We start from the raw sequence: 18,756 nt of genomic DNA, 5'->3' as shown, positions 1-18,756 counted from the left end.
GTTAAGCCAGATTTGCTATACCTCAATGTAGGCCTTTGTTAGTAAGACTGCTAAATTAGCAGTCCTAAGCGTTGTCCTCTATTTTGATACTCACTTCTATTCTTTTGGCAAGATGAGGTACTCATGAAGTCATGTGTGTGATTATTAGGATAGACAAATTAATCAGTTTCTACACAATAGATTTAGGACAGTCGAAATCTATAAGATACTAAAACTAGCATTTTTTTCTCAAGGGAAGTTCCAGATCACTTGATCAATTTTTCTGGATTGGTCTAAAGCTCGATTATAACTTATAAGTAAGAAGCTTGCGAGCAGGACAGATATGGTGAGGGTGTCGGCTTTAGTCAGCTAATTGAATGCTGTGCCTTGAGGAAGAAGTTGATAAGAGTATTATCATTTTTAAAACCTTTAATGGTTATAAGGAAGCAAACAAAACTGGCTTCTGCAAAAAACAGACACTTGTTCAAGATGTAATTAACAGTCACCTAAATAATACTCCTTTTACGTTAAACTATCAAGGAGACATCGTACGCTTGATATCATAAGCGATTAAGCTTGTCTTAACAAGCAGTCATGCATATTAATTTACATAATTAGTAACATGTTACATCTCCAAATTAGTATATATATGCATGCTTTCTGATTGTATTTCAATATCAAAGCCACCAAACACATCTTCTTTTCCCAGTATGGAGTTCTCAAAGGCTTTCCTAACTATTTTCGCTCTTCAAGCTCTCCTAATCACCTCAGCTAAACACTTAACTGCCCCTGCAACCTCAGATATCTTCCGCGAATACATTGGTGCAGAGTTCAATAACATAAAATTCTCAGATGTACCAATAAACCCCAACGTGGAGTTTCACTTTATCCTTGCTTTTGCCATCGATTATACCACTTCTTCGTCTCCTTCTCCTACCAATGGAAAATTCAATATATTCTGGGACAACGATAATCTCAGTGCTTCCAAAGTCTCCGCAATCAAGAAAAAGCATTCAAATGTAAAAGTAGCACTAAGCTTAGGTGGTGATAGCGTTGGAGGAGGAAGCGCTTACTTTAGTCCATCTTCCGTGGATTCATGGGTTTCAAATGCCATATCTTCACTCACAAACATCATCCAAGAGTATAATCTAGATGGCATTGATATCGATTATGAACATTTCCAAGGAGATCCTGACACATTTGCAGAATGTATTGGACAGCTCATAACCGCCCTTAAGAAGAATGGTGTCATTTCTTTCGCTTCCATAGCACCATACGACGATGATGAGGTTCAAAGCCATTACCTGGCTCTTTGGAAGAGTTATGGTCATCTCATCGACTACGTGAACTTTCAATTCTATGCATACGACGCAGGAACAACTGTTTCTCAATTTATGAATTATTTTGAGACTCAGACATCGAAATACAACGGAGGGAAGGTGTTGGCTAGCTTTAGTACTGATGGAAGTGGAGGTTTGTCTCCAGAAAATGGCTTCTTCACTGCATGCCAAAGGCTCAAAAGCAAGAAAGAACTTCATGGTATATTTATATGGTCTGCTGATGATTCTATGTCAAGAGGATTCCCCTATGAGAAGCAATCACAAGCACTATTAGCAATCTCTCACTAGTGTTAAGTTATCAGTATGATCTTTTTCTGTGTATGATCTTTTGCTGTGTTTTTATCTTTCATCTATCAATATACTTTCACCTATAGATATATCGTGATTAAAATTAACATTGTTGAAGATGCTTAACATTGCTAAATACAAAAATGTGAAGATGCTTAACGTTGCTAAATACAAAAATGACAACACTGTGGCCGAACTAAAATCCGACCACTACTCATACATTTTACTCATAATATTAATATTTCACCATTTCAGTGATTCGATAATACACACTTGAGCGGCCGAATCCATGTACATATATTCAAATAAAAAGACCACTATATATTTGGACCTAAATTAACTATAAACATCGAAATTATCTAAATAATTCAAAATGACAACCTCCCCCTCCCGCGTGTATTTTAAAAACTACACTATTTCAAGTTTTAATCCCAAAATACAAGCGCCAAAATTTCACCTATCCGTGCGAGTCCAGAAAATGCAATCTATACCGTCGATCATCACATCCATCAACGGTCAAAACATACCCATCTAATTCTCACGGATCGATAACAAACTTGTCACTCTATAAATTCAACAACGAACCCTTGACTCATATATCCATTAACCATCTCCATTTCTGATTTCAGGTTTGTCCCTCTTTACAATCTTTAGTTTTATCTCACTTTATGTTGTAATTTCTATTTTTGTATTTATTGGCAATGCATCCAAGCTGTTTGATAACTTGCCTGTTTGAACTTATAGTTCCTGATTTGATATTAGTACTGCTTATAAAATGTTTGATTGAATGTCTTGCAGAATATTAAGCAGCGACAATGTCAGGAAGAGGAAAGGGAGGCAAGGGACTGGGAAAGGGGGGAGCCAAGAGGCACCGCAAAGTGCTCCGTGACAACATCCAGGGGATCACCAAACCCGCCATTCGGAGATTGGCTCGAAGAGGCGGTGTCAAGCGAATAAGCGGATTGATTTATGAGGAAACGAGAGGTGTGTTGAAGATCTTTTTGGAGAATGTGATTCGCGATGCGGTGACTTATACGGAGCATGCCAGGAGGAAGACTGTGACGGCTATGGATGTTGTTTATGCACTTAAGAGGCAGGGCAGGACCCTTTATGGTTTTGGAGGCTAAATTCGAATTTGAAACAATTTTTAGTTGCAAACTTATAAATGATGTTTCAAATGTTGTTTTTCACAACTTAGAAGTAGAATTGTGTGGTTATAATATGTAATGAAATATTTACTTTATAGTTTAATATTTAATGAAAATGTTTTGTTGAAGCTTTTGATTGGTGAAGATTTTTGGTCATCATTATTAATGAGATGGGAGCAAATTGAAATCCACCACCTAACTAACAAGTGGTTGCTAAATGCTAGTGTGCGCCAATAAGGACACACCAGAGAATCTGTAAATTATATACCACTGAGGTAATGATCACAATAACTGTTGCTCAATTTGTATGCTTACACCCTTAAATTTACTTGACCTCTAAGCATTAGTTCTTTAATTTGTTGTTAATTATCTTAAAGCAGCAATGCTTAAAGTCGTCGGCTGTTGCATTCGATGTCTATTTAAAAGAATGATTTTTTTTTTAAATACTACTTACGCAGTGCATGATTGTGATACAGTAGCAATAACTTGTGCCCAGGAGCTTTGATTATTATACAACCCTTAAATTTCTTTTTCAGATCTAAAGTCATAGCTAACTATCAATAATGTGATCATATGATATTAGATTGACGATACCATGATAGCTAGCATATTATTAGTATAGAACAAGTAGACAAGTTAAATAGAATATCAAATTTCAAAGCTTTGTGGTATATTCTGAGTTTCTTCTGTGTGGGCATCATACATATACAGCATTCTCGAAAATTTGAAAATCATAAAACATAAAAATGGTTGATAAAACTATATCCTTTGCAATTGAAAAGCTTGGTAATTTTCTCGCCAGGGAAGTTGATATAAGGATAGGAGTGAAAAACGGTGTAAGGTGGCTCAAAGATGAATTGTGCTACCTCCAGTCTTCTGTAAGAGCTGCAGAAGCAAAACAAGAGGATGAACTAGTCCGCCTATGGATAAACAATGTCAAAGATGTTGCCAATGAAGCTATTCTTATCCTGGAGAGGTTTAACTTCCTCAAAGAAGAACATGAAGCTCTTAAACATGGTATTCTGAATCGTCTGCGGAGGTTTATCTGCATGTGCAGAAAAGAATCAAATCTGTATGATATTGGCAAGCAAATCGAGTCACTTAAGGAAAGAATTGTGGAGATCAAGAACAGGCGAGAAGATTATGGCATTTCCAACATTTTAGCCACTGCAACAGTGCAGCGAGGTAAAAAAGCATTACTAAGAGCAACGTCTTTTGAAAACCAGGTGGACGTAGTTGGTTATGAGGAAGATACTAAGGTTCTGTTGGCTGAACTTGTTAAAGAGGATGACTCACTTGGCGTTATTTCCATCCACGGAATGGGAGGTTTGGGCAAGACTACACTTGCCAGTAAGTTGTACCACTCCAGCGAGTTGAGCCATTTCGAGACTCGTGCCTGGGTTTGTTTTTCCCAGGCATATAACTTTGAAGATGTTTTAAGAACAATGATAATGTCTTTCGACAAGCTTGCAGCTAATTTGTCCCACATGAAAGAGGTCGACTTGCTGCGAAACATGCAAGCTATACTACAAACTTGTGATCGCTGTTTGGTTGTGATTGATGATATGTGGGAAATAGAGGGTTGGGAAAAGATTAAAAAAGCTTTTGCAGGCACGAAATATGGTAGTAGGGTCGTTATAACTACAAGAAATAAAAAAATTGCTCAGATGGTAGATGACAGATGTTTTGTCCATGAACTCCATTTCCTGAGTAACGATGAGAGCTGGCAATTGTTCTGTAAGAGAGCAAAACCAACCAAGAATCTGGAGAAGTTAGGAGAGGAGATGGTAGGTAAATGTCAAGGCTTACCACTTGCAATTGTAGTCCTGAGTGGGCTATTATTGCACAAGGGGTACCAAGGTTGGTTAGAGGTGCATGATCATATTTGGAGCCAGTTGAAGGGCAATTCTGTGGAGATTCAAGAGATACTCAACTTGAGTTATAATGACTTGTCTTTCCAGAAGAGGAAATGTTTTCTCTACCTTGCCAAGTACCCAGAAGACTTTATATTTGACGTTGACATGTTGGGGCATTTATGGATTGCTGAGGAATTCATATCTGAAATTGACGAAAGAGATGGATTACTTATGGAGGACGTGGCTAAGGATTATCTACATGAGTTGATTAATCGCAACATGATTCAGATAGTAGACTCGTACTGCGATGGACGAGTTGCGGCATGCCGGGTCCATGATCTTGTACGTGATCTTGCTGTACAGAAGGCAAAGGAGGAGAGATTACTAGGAATTTTCGACTCAAGTAATAACCATCCAAGTCCTGTCCATCTGTTGCGCGAACAACCACGACATGCCATTTATAATGGAATTGGTAATTACCTGAAACTAATTGGACCTCATCCTGACAATTCCAAGTTGCGTTCATTAGCAACAACTGGTAAAATAATTACAGGACTTGTGGGAATAGAAATCAAATTGATCTCTGAAAGATTTAAATATCTCAAAGTTCTAGATTTAACCAGTAGTTCTTCAGAAGTAATACCAGAAGAAATTGGGAATTTGGTTTTGTTGAAGTACCTAGGCGTACCGAGTTGCACAAATTTGGTTGGAGCATTAGTAATTCCTCCAACCATCGGAAAGCTGAAAAAGCTACAAACTTTGTGCGGTCTAGGTGGCAATAACTACGTCTTTCCTAGCGAAATATGTGGGCTGCCAGAGTTGAGGCATATAAACTTCCGCCAGAAGTTTTCTGCAATCAATCTGATGATTGGTAGCCACCAAACAAAGCTCCAGACCGTAGATAGCATATGGTATCAGAACTGGATCCTGACTGATACTGTACATCTAACCAACCTCAATAGTTTGGTTATGTTAGATGCATCAATAGAAGAAAATGCTGACACTTTGGACTCCATTGCTAACTTAACAAGTCTCCAGACATTCATCCTCATGTTTTTTTACAGAGCCATCCCAACCGTCAAACCTCTTTCGTTTTGCAAACGTCTCAACGATGTCAACTTGTGGGGTATTATTAAACATCCATCAGACTTATGTTTTTTGCCAGATTCTGTTACTAAGTTAAAACTAGTCAATACTTTGTTCAGGCAAGATCCAATGCCCAGTTTGGGAAGTTTGTCAAATCTTATGAGCCTTTATTTGGATTGCGCGTACTTGGGGGAGAAAATGGTATGCGTTCATGATTCTTTTCCAAGTCTACGGTTCTTAACATTATGTAAACTCCCCAGTTTACAGGAATTGGAAGTGGAGGAAAGAGCCTTGCCTTTGCTCAAAGGTTTTCAGATAATCTGTTGTCAAAATTTGGAAGTAGTTACCGAACGAGTTAGAGATGTTCCTCCACTCCCATATGATTGTTTGTTTTAAGTTCAATTTTTGTTGTTACAGTTGGGAAGAGTATCTGATCCCGCATATCTATAACTATAATATAGTTTTAGCAGTAAAAATAAACTATGTACATTGCAAGTAGACCTGTCAATCCTCTGTAATGTACTTTTGTGTTTCGTGTATTCAAAAGTGAAATCCGTACACGACCAGTTTAAGATTCGTGTACCCAATCTGAAATTCATATCCATTTTGAAACGCGTCGTGTAGATTTCGTGTACATTTAATATAAATATAATGATAAAAATTTAATTAAAATATGTTTTAAAAGTGCAATTTTATGTATTATTTTCAGAAATATAAATTAAGTCTTTTATATTTTATACAATGGTGTACATATTTGTACATAAATATATATTTTTATATCATGTACATTCGTGTATTTTAAATGAAAATCCATATCCAACAATAAATTCACCATGTATTTTCGTGTTCGTGTACCAAAATCCAAAACCCAGACACTAACTTTTCGTGTCGTGTAACAAATTGCCGAGTCTAATCGCAAGTTTAACTATTTAAAATTATCTTAGAGTTTACTGGTCACTTAAACACTAAAGTTGTTGGTTGTTGCTGTATGAAGAATTTTCCTAGTGATAGGGCCCACTTTGCACCCCGTTATCACCAGCATGGCCTCCCCGCAGACAGCCTAGAAGCCATCAGACAACGGGTGTTCCCGTCATCCAGCACATGACAAGCGGATGCGAGTGTTGCATCTTCTATAAATAAGAGCCTTAGGTGAGAGATTGGGGGTAAGTTGATTATCACTAGCAACATCTACTATCATAAAATCATAAATATACTGTCATCTGATTATCACGCCGGAGGTGCCAAACGGGTCCGACATTGTTTTGCAGGAACCTCTGGACAACAAAGATCACTCCAGCCACAGTCCTGGGGAGACGGTGGAACAAATATGTACTTATCACCTAGGCACCAGCCAGAGGGACTTTGTAACTTCGTAGAGTCTGGGCGTGCATGGTCACTAATGACTGCACACCAAACAAAGATCAGACTCTATGACATGTATGAGGACTCGATCTTAATCGATGCTCTCAATTTGAACAACCTCCGCCACTGATGATAACAAATAAAATCAACAGGAAAAAGTAATCATACCTCTTAACAGCTCAAGAGTGTCGATGTTATGGCTATGATAACAGATTCACTAGAGTGGTTTTTTCACCAAATACATTCACAATTTCAGTATAATTCTCTGAATATAGTAAGCTCCCACTTTAGGAAGTTTATTAAATCGTACCATCCTTGTCTTGAAGATGAAGGTGTATATGGGGAAGATGATGCAAACAAGATGTATCTCTGGTAAAACATTCATAATTTCTAAGAAGATCAATACTCAAGTGTTTCTTGATTATACTCTATACTACAGTCATGAGATTTTATAGAAGCAATGCAAAATAGATATGAGTAGAATCCAAAAAAGAAAAAATATAAATACAAAATTTTTTAATTTATAGAAGAATTACTACTCCTTTCTATTTCTTTATTTCCTTAATTCAATTTTGTTTGATTAGGAACAAGCTACATAAAAACTTCCGCCTTTTTTAAAAGATCCCGAACATGTCCTGTGGGCTGAGCGCCCCTTTCAAGGAAATATAGAATAGCAGGAACGTTTAAATAACTTTGATTCTTTGAATAAGTAAACAACTAGTTTCATTATTGAATTGGATTCGGTTGGAGGGTACCAACAAAACCGCGTGCTAACTCCCATTTCTTATTTAATTTGAATTAACCGATCAACTTGCTATCGGACATTTTTTTAATTTTTTCTATCTTTTCCTATAAAAATTTCAACCTATTTTATTTTATTTTGTTTATTATTATATTATGAAAACAAATCCTACTAATTCTAGTTCGTTGACTTCCACGCTTGAAAAAAAAACCTCGGGAATATCACCCAAATCATTGGTCCGGTACTAGATGTAGGTCCATGACAGAAATAACATTAAATACTACTGATAAGAAAATTTCTAGCGAAAGAGCATACCATTAGCACGCAGCTCAGATCAAAAAGGACAGGGTGAATCATTTCCACATGCTTAATATATGCTCCCAGACTCCCAGTAAATAGATATGATTTGAGTTCAGGAAAAAGGACTGAGGGCATGACAAACCATTCGAACAGATGATTGTGTCCCTAGACATTACACAATCGAACCAAACTTGCTGGATATGGAAGTGATAAGTGGTATTTATACGCACTTATAGGCCTTCATTTCCACTTAAATTGGTTGGTTGTACTTAAGTGTTTAGTGTCTTTTGATGTGTTTTTAGTGTTTTTCTGTGCAGGTCACGAGTTGAGGTGATGAAGTGATTTTCTATCATTTTAGGTTGGTTTTGGTGCATTATTTGCAAGAATAGAGAATTGTGGATTCATCGCGACTTGGGATTTTGTGGGTATATCTTCTACAAACCCTCACGAGAGCACACTCGTCCACTAGAGCTATCTAGGGGTTTAAAGGGCTTGTTGCATATGCTAAATGCAACCGTGATCACCTACGGAAGTGGTACTAGAGCGAGGAAGGACATGCACGCGAGAACGAGCGAGAAACGAAGAAACAGGGCCACCATGACAGACAGTAGCGCGCCCGCGCTACTTGTTAGCGCGCCCGCGCTACCTTCTGCTGTCACTAGCGCGCCTGCGCTAGTTTAGCGCGGCCGCGCCCAGCAGAAGTGCCCCGGGCCGATTTTTGGAGCTTTTCTGACGGATTTTCGCAGCGGTCGAGGCCCGGTTGACTTGGTCAATGTAATTTAATTTCTCGTGTGTAAAACCCTAGCCTGGTAGAAGTAGTTTAGTAGAGAACAATATCGTAAGTTAGTTTTAATCATTCAAGCACATTATCAGTTTGTATTAGATCGTTCTTCGCGAGGAAGTGACAGTTTCGAGCGAGATCGTGAACATCAATTCTGTAACGTGTGATCCTTATTATTAATTCAAGTATATATTTTTATTTCGTTTAATTCTTGTCCTTTATTTATCATGCTTTCATTGGAACCCATGATGTCGATTAGTTCGATTATGAACTAACCGCCTTCATGGGGTTCTAATGGATTTATCGATGTAGTCTAGTAACGAATATTAATTACTTGATCTTGCGACGTACGTTGATTTCTTTGCATGAGCCGTGCTTATTCTTCTTAGGAGCGTAGCTAACTTCTAAGTTGTTTGTTAATTCTTTCTGAAGCGAGAGTGGATGATTGAATTTAGAACTATGCCATGTAAACATAGGATTATGTGAATGAAACATAATTTGTGGTAGACTTGAACTATTTTTATCACCCTGTGTAATCACGATAGATGACTTGCTATTAAACCTCTCTGCTTACACTACCGCTATAGAGATATAGGGTCTGAGCTTTGTTGGTGTCCATGAGATTTCTGTCTTAATTGCGGATTTTGATTGGTATGATATGTGTGCAACGAGAGTTGGCATGTATTACTTTCGTGTTGTCTGATTAGGATCAACAGTCGCATGTTAATCAGTAATTTCAATTCTAGATAAGTTCGATAATGAAGTTAGATACCCATGTGTTTTCCTATTCTGAATTTGATTAGTAATTTTAGTTATTAGTATAAAAGAAACCATCCTTGTTAATTGTCTTGGCAGTGAAAATTGATCATACATTGTTGCATAGGTGCATATTCTTAATTCACCGGTCTCTGTGGGATCGAACTTAATATATTACTTGTGATCACGTGCGCTTGCGTGTAGATTTTTGCGAACAGGAAGCACAAGTGGAGAGAAAAAGTAGTTAAATCCCAACTCAGAAAAGGGACACGGCATTTTCATCTCTCCTGTGTTGTAGTCATACAAGAAGATATCCCCTGACAGGCTGACACTCTCATAAACAACTGTCCGTCAGTAACAAGTAGAGGATCTATCAGGGGAACCAACTGATTCTGTATTCTACTAGAAGTGTTACCTGGAAATGACGGATGTTTGACCTCTAGCAGGTCTAGAGCTACTAAATGTTCCAGTGTCCACACAATTAAACATGTCCTCCAGCACCCACAGCACGAGTCCATCCACAGATACTACAACGTAACAAAGTTTGCCTTTATATTCTCCTAAACACATCTGAGGGATGCTCCTATACTCTGCTCGCGGTACAGGTACTGCTATCAACAAAGATAGCTCATCTTTAGGACTAAACATCAAGATCTGGTCGCCATCTGTTAGCCAATACAGATAACCTGCCACAAAGATGCCTTTGTTCTTGAACAATTTTTGACTACAGTGATATATCTCCACTGACATCCTCGACGTTTTGTTTTTTGATGAGTATACATCAAATACAAACAAAGAATTGTATATCTCTTTATCAGCTTCATAAACTCGAACAACTTTAAAGTTTGTTGCATCATCTTTGACATCAGAAAAAGGGTAAAAAGCTAAGGCTGGGCTGCTTTTGGTGTCAAATTGAGGAAATGGCAGGCTGATCCATTGCTTGTTTATGGGATTGCAGATGTAAATTAGTCGGGGTTTTGAACCGAAGCAACTTTGACAACAAACTAGACCATTAGTTGAAGCCTGAAGTACAACATATTCAGGCAGGAACTTAAGAACCCTGTGATGCGCCTGGACACCTTCCTTTCCAGCAGTAATGTAGCTAACAACTTAGATATGTGTTTCGAATGTTGTTCTTCACAACTTAGAAGTAGAATTGTGTGGTTATAATATGTAATGAAATATTCGGTTTACAGTTTAGTATCTAATGAAAATGTTGAAGCCTTACATATATTTTCTGCTTTTATGAACTCAATCCAGTTTGCACTATTAATCTTCATCGTGATTCCATTAACTTGCAACTTGCTGTTTTAAAGAAGCTTACAAGTTGAAGTTTGAGATTTTGCTTAGTTTAGTATTGCAAGAAAAGCTTCCCGTTGCTGTTCCTATATTGGTGTATTGCTTGATCCAACTACATTAGTAACGGATTTGGAGGTTAGAGGTTAGGTTTTGATAATGGGATCATTGAAGTTATGGGTTTTATGGTAGTTCTAGCTGTTTGCTTTGGTCTGTATGTGGGATGAATGATAATGAATATGTTTGACTTGTCTCAAATGATGAAAATATATGCTTATTTCATGAAAAAAAATTATATTTACATTATATTTTTTAGTTTTGAGGATTTATTAGGTGTTGAAAATTTAATATTTCTAGAAATCAGATTCTTGCATGTGTATTTTGTCCATTACAATCTGAAATTGTATTATAAGTTGAAGCTCTAAGCTGGGTTCTATACTGAAACATCATGCTGTCCAGTGTAATGACCTAAAAGCAAAGATTTCAGGACAAGGCTGATACATAAATTAAAATCATCTACTAAAGTCTGTATGGAGTATTACAAATGTCTAATTAAATGTAGTATATCATCATAATCTAACCCTTCCTGTTTCGTCATGGAGGTTAAGGGACCAAGAATAACAAGGTTAATTGGACCTATTGAAGCTTTTGTAAGTAAATTATCTTATCTACCTAGTATCTTTACCTACAACCTTATTCTGCCTTGAGCTTCAATGAACTCTTTGATTGTGTACACCTTCCTACAAACTTAAGAACCTCATCAATCAAAATCACCGGGAAGGCAACAGCCACCACCAATAACCACTCGTTCAGGCTTAGTGGAACAATGCCAAATATTTGAGCAAGAAAAGGCACATAAAGGATCAAGAAATGCAATCCAAAAGAAACGGACATTGCCAAGAGGAGCCATGGGTTGACCCAAGGAGGCATGCTCAAGAGACTCACATCCTCGGAAAGGGCGTTAAGGGAATTAAACATCTCAATGGCGACCAATACAGACAGGGAGAGGGTCATAGCTTTGACTTTTCCAGTCTGGAAATAGTCGCATGGATCGGTGTCGAAATTAAAAACTTGTGACCCGGCAGTGAAAGGAGAAACCGAGAAATTCCCCCAGGAGGTGCACTGGTCCCAGTTAGAAAGCTGGGAATAGGAGACTAGACTGTGGCCATCTTTACTCAAATCAATTCCTAAGAAAGAGTCTTGCGTGAACCATATGATGAACACTCCTACAGTAGCTATGCCCACATAAAGACCAATCACCTATATTGACAGATTAAGGAAAGTAAGCAAAAGAACGAAACAAAATGGGTTCTAAAGTTCCTTCAAGTAGAATTCAATGAAACGCAAATACCAAATAGCGGAACAGTATCCATGCACTGATTAAAGAGTCATCACTTCTGCGAGGGGGCTTCTTCATGATGTACTTGTCAGGTGGATTAAATCCTAAAGCTGTTGCTGGGGGTCCATCAGTAACCAGATTGACCCACAAAAGCTGAACAGGTATAAGGCCTTCAGGTATACCTAAAGCAGCTGTGAGGAATATAGAGGCAACCTCACCAATATTTGAGGAAATCATATACCTAGGTATATCAGAACAAAAAAATTGGCAAAACTAATGAAAGGGATCCTTCATAAACTATGATACTTCAAATAATCAGAATCAATTTGCGGGCAAGAAAAAGGCCAAAATTAAACAATTTGGTTCAGAGAGTGAGAAGGAAACTTCCTCCAGAATATACAGGGAAAGTCAACTCTACAGCAGAAACAGTTCCTCCACATGCATTATACGAAGATAATTTCTATTATCAACTAAAATGTTGAATCCATGCTTTCTTTTTGCTTAATCAGTTCAAAAAAAAGTAAAACCAGAGAGGCATATGAGAAGTACCTGATAAATGCCTTCATATTGTTATAGATAGACCTGCCTTCCCCTACAGCAGCAACGATTGTGCTAAAATTGTCATCAGCTAAAACCATGTCAGAAGCTTCCTTCGCAACCTAAAACAAGAATAAAGCAGTAATGTAAGTTGTAACTGAAATACAGATCATAGAACCAAAGAATATAAAAAATGCTACCATGAGAGAAGATGAGATGTGTTTTTAAACATAAAGATATCGCAAAAACATGAAGACATCAGTTTTGTACAACACAGAGTGCAAACTCGACATAACCCTAAAGTTGAGTTGGACCACAAGAGAGGGACTACAAAAGAATAACAAGATAGTTGAACCTAATTTAGCAAGAAAAAAGTAAAATTAAAACTGTGATGGCCTCCTTTTATATTGAGCTTCTAAGGCAGCAATGCTCTGAAGCATCCATCACGATAAGAAAAATTGGAAATTTCCATAAGTTTCAGCTTCTGAATCCTGTCATGTCTAATATTTCAACATTTTCTTTTGTCATATAATGAAGATTTTCTCCTGGTTTCTTTTTGATAGCCTAAAGCAAAAGTCATGGCAAAAGTGACCACATTGTAAGCACCCGGATTCATCTCTATTCATTCCATTATTATTTTTAGTAGTTTCCTCTGCAACCTGCTTATGAAACATGTAGGAACTTTAACCAACAAACATCTGATTCAGACATTTTTGCATGCACGGAAGTTTCTGTTGCACATACAGAGATAAGATATTTATACCTCTGTACCAGCAATGCCCATTGCAATACCAATGTCAGCTAGTTTAAGGGCAGGAGCGTCATTAACTCCGTCGCCAGTCATTGCAACTACTTCCCCATTTTCTTTGAGCAGCCTTACTATCTCTTGTTTATGCCTTGGTTCTGCCCTAGAGAAGAGGAGCCCTCCACTCTGCTTTAAATGACTCTTTTTGTCACGATGATCCATGAACTCTCTCCCTGTTAAGCTTTTGGAACTGATATCTTCATTCAGTCCAAACACACCAATTTCACGACATATAGCTTCAGCAGTGTTCTTGTTATCTCCAGTAATAACCATAACCTGGATACCAGCTATTTTGCAGTCCTCAATAGCTTGGCGAACTTCTTTTCGAGGTGGATCCTGTGAATTATTTTTGACAGAGGCATCAGACAGAAGATAAAGAGATGCACAAAACTCACTTGTATATACAACAATTTAGTGAACATAAATTTGCAACTCACTCTAAGTCCAGCCAGACCAGCAAACACAAGTTTACTTTCAATAGACGAGTAGTAGGATGGATTGAGTAAAAGCTCATGAGCTGGATGGTCTTCATCCCCAGTATATGTTGCAAACTCAGCTAAATCATCCTTGTATGCAAAACCCAATACACGTAATGCACTCGATGACATTTCATGAAGGCTCTGTAGAATAGCTTTCCTAGCATTCTGGTCAAGTTCTACGACAGAGCCATCAAGTAACTGAATAAAAGAGCTTCTGTCCAACAGGTTTTCAACTGCACCCTGTTGAACATATAACAAATGTCAGACAACTTCCAGGAAAAAAAATAAAGCATATATATGAAGAAATTAGAACAAGATGCAATACAATATTCTTCTGATATAGTACAGGCATTAATATTAATCAACGTAAGTTACTTCATTGACCTACATAACTCAAAAATTGTAAATTAAAACATCTAGTAACTCAGTAAAATACAATATCTAGGCTACACAGATTACTCATAGGAATTCAAGAAAATTAGAGTGGAAGGTAAAGACTAAAGTCTAAAGTTCTGTGTTTAATGTTCAAAGGCTTAAGTGTTTATTTATGATGCAATATGTACAGGGAAAAATGAAATAAATTACAATAACAATTTAATATTATACGATCTCATTAGTGTATGATGGTTAAATAACTGATATTATAGACGAAGATGAATTAAAATGTCACACATAGTGGAATTTAATGGAATATTATTTCAGAAATCAGTGTACAACAGAAAAGAGAAATTTTATATCTTTGAAATACCAAAGAAAATTAACTGATTTATATAAAAATGATAATTTTTTTTTCTTCCAATATTGCTTAATCATCAATTTAAATATACAAGAGCAATATAAAAGGTTCTATTATTTTTATGAGAGATTGTTACGGAACTAGGAATTGCAGAATTTTATGAGAGATTCTTATGGAACTAGGAATTGCTGAAGTTGCATTGTGAGCGGACACTTGCATATCAATGAGAAAATTGATCATAGCCCCCCATAGCTGAAACCATAAATGTTAATGAAGTTAAAAGAATCCGTGGAAAATTTTATTTTTATCTTTGACTTCTTTAATGTTGTCCAGCTAATGTAATCATCGGCTGTCACCACCTAAATGAACCAACCAGCAGATTAATGAACCATAAATGCATTCCTACGCAATTTCTGCATATTATTTGTATCTCTGTAGAATCGTATTACTATGTTTGATCCGTTGGTTTTTGTAGCTGTATACCTACACAAACTACAATCTATATGATGTACACACTACAAGTTTCCGGACTAAAGCTTGTGGGTTTGTAGGCTTTTAGGTTAGTAGTTTGTAGATGAACTAGACCCTACACCAAAAAAATAAAATATCTGAGTATATATACCTTTAATAGTATGTTCCAGCTAAATACTTTATAAAGGAAACAATGACTGACAAGCCCAAACTGTACACAAAAAATGCCAACCGGGGAAAATGGCTCCATTATGAAATAATAGCAACTCAATCTGTAAGCATGAGATTGGGCAATACGTGGTGAAACAATAAACTGAGGAGGTGGGGAGCTTTCAAGGTTCAATACACAAATACGCTTCACTATTTTGTTTTCACCTTATTTAGTCACCTTATACATCATTATTTCAATATAGAACATCTGATAGGAGTCAAGAAGGATGTATCACCTTTACGAGTAATGAATTTCTCCCCGAGATAGAACTTACAATAACTCCCATTGATTTCCTATCACGATCAAACTCAAGTGTGCCAATTCGAGAATTAGTTTCACTCCATCTTTGACAACAACCTTCAATGGATATAAGTGAAAGTTAAGTGTTACCACAAATTTGATGAGCAGACCCTAATGCATAATTAAATTATATATATGGCATACGTTGGGCATCACCACCAGTGATGGATGAATTTGTATCCTTTCCATCAGGAAGCCCCATTTTCTCAACAAGAACCTGAATTAGAAAAAAAAAAAAAAAAAAAAAAAAATTTCACATTTGTGCTTGTGTGTCAGTGTGATTTCTGTCTAATTTAATGCAGATTAACTACCTACCACGTATATTTTTAACCCAGCATCTTCTGCATAAACAACTTTAAAGCAATATAACAATAAAATGAATTTAATTTGGGAAGAACTTGGATTTGCTTTGTTCTCCAGATTAATTAGAGCCACCAATGCACACAGCAAAGTAGCAATTTTTAACATATGTATAATACAACCAACTTCATTGTTTTGTGCACGAGTTTAAACAAGTGGAATGAAGTAATGATGGCATCTGAATTATAGCTAAAAAAGAGTATTAGAATTATTCGAAAGTTCGACAGATAAGCTTATATTATGTTACCTTTAATGCTGCTTCAGTAGGCATCCCACTAGAAACATAATGAGTCCCATTGTGTTCAATACCAGCGTCATTGCAGATAGCAGCAATCTTGGCAATTGTTTGAAGGTTAGTATCCATTTGACCAAGTGGCCAATTTTGTATTTCTCCATCAAACGGATTATAAGTGGTGCCATCAACATTGAAAGATCGGAGAGAATGTCCTTGAGGACCCATAGCGACAAGCTTAACCACTGCCATCTGATTAGTAGTCAGTGTCCCAGTCTTATCTGAACAAATTACAGTTGTGCAACCAAGAGTCTCAACACTTGGCAGCTTACGAACAAGAGCATTCTTCTGAGCCATCTTACGTGTACCAAGGGCCAAACATGTTGTAATAACAGCAGGTAAACCTTCTGGAATGGCAGCAACTGCCAAGGCCACAGCAATTTCAAAGTAATACGTGCATTTCTCGAATGAGAACTTGAAATTTGTTGGCCATCCGTCAACATAATCCCAAGATAGAAAATACTTGACATTGATAAGCCAAACCAGTGCACAAATCAAACCAATTAATATGGTCAAAACCTCTCCAAACTCATTTAGTTTCTTTTTCAGAGGTGTATCTTCCTCACTTTGGGCTGCTTCATGAATTTGTGAATGCACCTTTCCGATCTCAGTATTCATACCAGTTTGAGTGACCAAACAAATGCAATTGCCATTAACAACTGTCGTTCCTGCAAACACCATACATTTCTTCCCCTGAATCTCCGATTCCTCAGGCACAGGCTTCACAGTCTTACTCACGGCCTCGCTCTCTCCAGTCAACGAACCTTGCTCAAGCCTTAAAGTAGAGCTAATCAAACTCAAAACCCTCATATCCGCAGGCACTTTATCCCCAACCCTAAGCTCAACAATATCACCCGGAACAAGTTCTTTTGCAGGCAAATTCGAGTTCTTCTCCCCATCCCTAATCACAGTCGCCTGCGCTGACTGAATTTCCTTAAGAGCTTCTAAAGCCTTCTCCGCATTACTCTCTTGCCAAACCCCCACAATCGCATTCACAATCAAGATCAAAAAAATCACCAACGGCTCCACAAACGCCGTGATCTCCATTTCCCCTCCTTCATCGCCATCATACCACGCTAAAACAAACGAAACCACAGCCGCAACAAGTAAAATCCTAACTAAAGTATCATTAAACTGATCTAAAATCAACCTAATTATGGACTGCCCTTCGAGTTTCTCCAGCTCATTCCATCCAAACACCCGTCTCCGCTTCTCAACTTCCTCATTCGACAAACCATCTTCACGTCTCACATTCAACAATTCCTCGCATTCACGTGGATCTTTCGCCCACGCAACGAAAACAGCTTCGTTCGATATCATCGTATTTAATTCCTCCCCGTTCCCATAATTCTCCCCTCTACCCATAAATATCGACTATACAACTATACTATGCAATTTCACACCTGATGAAGTACAATTAATGATGATAGTCAGCAAATAAATCTCATAAGGTCAAGAGGGAGCAGACACGTACTACAACTAGGCATACATACACATGAGAGAGAGGGAGAGAGAGAGATGGAGGGGGAAAGAGAGAGGGAGAGGGGGAGAGAGAGAGAGAGAATTACCAAGAAGGTTGATGGAGACTAGAGGGAGATAATGCGTTAGTGGGGAGCTTTGTTCACTGAAGTTTGTCTCTCTAGAATTATCTCTCTCTAGAAAAGAAGAAGACAGAGTGAGACGAATACGGTTGCGTTGGGTATTGGGAACAACGAACAAAACAAGGAGCACTACTTACTTCACAACGTCAAACATTCTTGGAGGCATGGCTCACAAATCATCATTCTTTAATTAATGCTTCCTAGATTATCTTGATATGTTAATGGATTATTTTTTTTTCTCGCGTAATTTTAAGAAATTTGAATGTGTGTTTAAAATTATTATTATTAAAATTTTGTGATTAAAAAAATTAATATCATAATTTTATTTAAAGATAATAATTTAATATTGATATTTATAAGTGTGCGGTCAAAATGTTTAAAAATACGTATGAAGAAATCAAGAGACGTGTATATCTCAACAAGGAAAATAAAACCGATTTTCAGGAATTTCACACGGACACACTAACTATTACTCATGTGTCCCCCTCATTTTTTTTACGTTAATTTTTGGCACGTTTTTTCACACTTATTTAAAGTATAGTTACATAATATATTTTTTTAATTTTTTTCTCTGAATAAAAATTTGATGTTTAAATTTTTATTAAAAAAATAAAATGTTAAAAAAATTTTATGAAACTATAAAATAGAAGACTCGAAATGCGTGCAAACAGTGTACGTAAACTATTACGAG

General features: G+C 37.1%; 4 protein-coding genes across 4 annotated transcripts; 3 read left to right on the top strand and 1 right to left on the bottom strand.

Moving 5' to 3' along the window:
* Window positions 1-641: 641 nt before the first annotated feature.
* On the top strand, window positions 642-1,696 carry LOC108218252 (chitinase 2). The gene has a single exon (XM_017391156.2). The coding sequence runs from the start codon at window positions 690-692 to the stop codon at window positions 1,605-1,607; it is 918 nt and encodes a 305-aa protein (XP_017246645.1). The 5' UTR covers window positions 642-689; the 3' UTR covers window positions 1,608-1,696.
* Window positions 1,697-2,094: 398 nt separating this feature from the next.
* Window positions 2,095-2,883, top strand: LOC108216383 (histone H4). Its single transcript, XM_064092421.1, has 2 exons — window positions 2,095-2,236; window positions 2,406-2,883. Exon 2 carries the CDS (start codon window positions 2,423-2,425, stop codon window positions 2,732-2,734), a length of 312 nt encoding a protein of 103 aa, XP_063948491.1. The 5' UTR covers window positions 2,095-2,236; window positions 2,406-2,422; the 3' UTR covers window positions 2,735-2,883.
* Window positions 2,884-3,501: 618 nt separating this feature from the next.
* Window positions 3,502-6,093, top strand: LOC108217090 (disease resistance protein RPP13). The gene has a single exon (XM_017389941.1). It carries the CDS (start codon window positions 3,502-3,504, stop codon window positions 6,091-6,093), a length of 2,592 nt encoding a protein of 863 aa, XP_017245430.1.
* Window positions 6,094-11,415: 5,322 nt separating this feature from the next.
* LOC108218983 (calcium-transporting ATPase 4, endoplasmic reticulum-type) lies at window positions 11,416-18,214 on the bottom strand. Its single transcript, XM_017392190.2, has 9 exons — window positions 18,033-18,214; window positions 16,420-17,867; window positions 15,957-16,029; window positions 15,748-15,869; window positions 14,053-14,334; window positions 13,574-13,951; window positions 12,823-12,932; window positions 12,286-12,514; window positions 11,416-12,194 (listed from the first exon to the last, which is right to left on the bottom strand). Exons 2-9 carry the CDS (start codon window positions 17,827-17,829, stop codon window positions 11,628-11,630), a joined length of 3,171 nt encoding a protein of 1,056 aa, XP_017247679.1. The 5' UTR covers window positions 17,830-17,867; window positions 18,033-18,214; the 3' UTR covers window positions 11,416-11,627.
* Between the last annotated feature and the right edge of the window lie 542 nt (window positions 18,215-18,756).

This window comes from Daucus carota, chromosome 4, assembly GCF_001625215.2.
Source record: "Daucus carota subsp. sativus chromosome 4, DH1 v3.0, whole genome shotgun sequence".
Classification (NCBI taxonomy): Eukaryota; Viridiplantae; Streptophyta; class Magnoliopsida; order Apiales; family Apiaceae; genus Daucus; species Daucus carota.
This window is presented reverse-complemented; position numbering and strand designations above follow the sequence as displayed.

What these genes read in the sequence shown, in the direction of transcription:
- LOC108217090 (XM_017389941.1), top strand. Translation starts at nt 3,502, where the DNA reads ATGGTTGATAAAACTATATCCTTTGCAATTGAAAAGCTTGGTAATTTT.
- LOC108216383 (XM_064092421.1), top strand. Translation starts at nt 2,423, where the DNA reads ATGTCAGGAAGAGGAAAGGGAGGCAAGGGACTGGGAAAGGGGGGAGCC.
- LOC108218983 (XM_017392190.2), bottom strand. Translation starts at nt 17,829, where the DNA reads ATGGGTAGAGGGGAGAATTATGGGAACGGGGAGGAATTAAATACGATG. An exon ending in CACTGGTGGTGATGCCCAAC is followed by an intron (nt 15,870 to 15,956) that starts GTATGCCATATA and finishes TATCCATTGAAG; the next exon opens with GTTGTTGTCAAAGATGGAGT. An exon ending in TGGGCATTGCTGGTACAGAG is followed by an intron (nt 12,933 to 13,573) that starts GTATAAATATCT and finishes TTCTTGTTTTAG; the next exon opens with GTTGCGAAGGAAGCTTCTGA.
- LOC108218252 (XM_017391156.2), top strand. Translation starts at nt 690, where the DNA reads ATGGAGTTCTCAAAGGCTTTCCTAACTATTTTCGCTCTTCAAGCTCTC.